Source organism: Triticum urartu, chromosome 3A (assembly GCF_056163025.1).
Source record: "Triticum urartu cultivar PI428250 chromosome 3A, HENAU_Tu73, whole genome shotgun sequence".
NCBI lineage: Eukaryota > Viridiplantae > Streptophyta > Magnoliopsida > Poales > Poaceae > Triticum > Triticum urartu.
In genome coordinates, this window is record NC_141875.1 from 690,253,268 (window position 1) to 690,255,193 (window position 1,926).

General features: G+C 50.7%; 1 protein-coding gene across 1 annotated transcript; it reads right to left on the reverse strand.

Moving 5' to 3' along the window:
- Nucleotides 1-846: 846 nt before the first annotated feature.
- LOC147981674 (E3 ubiquitin-protein ligase RSL1-like) lies at nucleotides 847-1,454 on the reverse strand. Its single transcript, XM_087517187.1, has 2 exons — nucleotides 1,029-1,454; nucleotides 847-931 (listed from the first exon to the last, which is right to left on the reverse strand). The coding sequence occupies exons 1-2, from the start codon at nucleotides 1,340-1,342 to the stop codon at nucleotides 847-849; spliced, it is 399 nt and encodes a 132-aa protein (XP_087373313.1). The 5' UTR covers nucleotides 1,343-1,454.
- Nucleotides 1,455-1,926: the final 472 nt, after the last annotated feature.

A 1,926-nucleotide genomic window follows, 5' to 3' on the forward strand; every position in this document is an offset into this window, starting at 1 on the left:
ACGTAAGGATTTTATAGGCACACGATTTCGACTTATGATTCGAATTTCAAGCTTTCTCCTTGCTCCAAGCACTCAACGGATGTGAGCATACCACTAAATGAGTTGTGACACAGATCTGAAATTGCACATATGATAAATCTTATCATCATCTTGTAAGCAATATAGATAAAACAAATGATATGCATAGGTGTGGTAGGCAAAAGGCACAAACCCAAACAAAATCAAAAGGTACACTATATGAGCCTATCATTTTTAAACCTATGCAAGTACCAGGAGTATTATATTTCACTCCTTTCCAGTGCAAGTACTCAAAATTTGTTTGAGTAGCAAATCTAGGAGTACTGGAGAACTCCAAGTTAAATGTACTCAAAGAAACCACCAAAATCTCTCAATGCCGGTCACAAATAGTGTGTTCTCGCAAAAAAAGAAGTTAAGTACTAGCATGTAGATGGGTTAAGAAGTTAAGTAGCAGAGATTAATAATAGTAAAAAGTTTCCGTCACCCACATGCACAGTGTTTGCATGACATCCGGTAGGCCTCTAAGCTATAGGGCCTATTAGTTTCTTACTGAGAAACTGGCCAGCTCCTTTATCAGGAATAATCTCCAGGGCAACACTCTAGTGATGTTTACTAATGGAGCTCATATAGTTGCCACTGCTCATATAGTTGCCAATTCTGATGTCAACTAAAATTAGTAATGGCATCAGAGCTGCACGAGCTAATCAATGCTAACTGAATCAGTAGTAATACCCTAGTAGAGCATTGTCCAGTTTTTAACTTGATAGTACTGACATGATGAACTTGCTTCCCTGAAGTAGCACCGGGCATCTGCAGACCATTCACCTATCACCACATACGCTTGCATTTGCTGCAACGATGGTTGCCCTTCACCATCGCAGAGCCGCAGAGGTAGCAGAAGTGGTGGCCGCACCTGCAAATCCAAGGAAACAAGAACATCTCGTCATGGACATGCAAATAATCATAGGCGTACAACAGATCCAGCTAGTGAAAGCTAACACAGCGCGCACCTGCAGACAATGTACACACAGCCTTCCACCCTCTCGACGTACATCTTGCACTTGGCGCACCTCCGCCACTTGCTCTCCTGCACGACCTTCCTCAGCAGCAGGTCCTCCCGCCCGCGCTCGTCCTTGCCGAGCCGCTGGAACTCGGCGCAGTCGATGCCGTCGTGCCACGTCACCTTGCACTGGGCGCAGAACATGCGGGAGCAGTGGGGGCACTCCATGTCCCTTATCACCGCGTCCCCGTCCTGGTGGTCGTCGACCAGCAGCGTCGAGCAGTCGTTGAAGGGGCAGTAGAACTTGAGCCCCTCGAGCGCCATGTCGCAGAGCGCGGCGCCCCACCGCTGGAACAGCGGCGTCGGGATCACGTCCCGGCACGCCTCCGGCTGGAGCGTGCCGTCCTTGCAGCCCGGGTCGGGGCACCTCTGCCTGGATCGCGCGTGTGGGGGTGCAGGGAGGGGAGGGGAATTGGCTCGCGAGATTTGTTCGCGAGGGGGCGATTCGGACAGGAGGGGTGGTGGAAGGGAGGATGGCCGGCGCTGGGGGCGATGAGGAGGTCGGCGGCGGCGAGGGTGGGGAAGGCCGGCGGCGGGGTTGGGATGGCAGAGAGAGGGAGGTCTGGGTCGGGGACAGGGGGATCTGGGAGGAGGTGGCGGCGGCGAGGAGCTGAGGGAGGAGGAGTGTGGGTGCAGGTTAGGGTTTGGGTTGCGGATGGATGGCTGGATGGAGAGGTGGAGAGTTGGACGGATGGATGGGCGCCATGTCATCGATCCGTGTGACAACTAAACCCACCAATGAGAATAGAGCACATATAATTGTGTTTTTCCTTTTGTTTTTCTTCTACTTTTACACATGAAATAAATCAAAAAATGGTCTCATATTATGCACAAGTTTGTATCTTCAA

Coding starts and splice junctions, on each gene's coding strand:
- LOC147981674 (XM_087517187.1), bottom strand. CDS start 1,342: ATGGCGCTCGAGGGGCTCAAGTTCTACTGCCCCTTCAACGACTGCTCG. Junction 932..1,028: donor TGTGTGTACATTGTCTGCAG/GTGCGCGCTGTG, acceptor TTGGATTTGCAG/GTGCGGCCACCACTTCTGCT.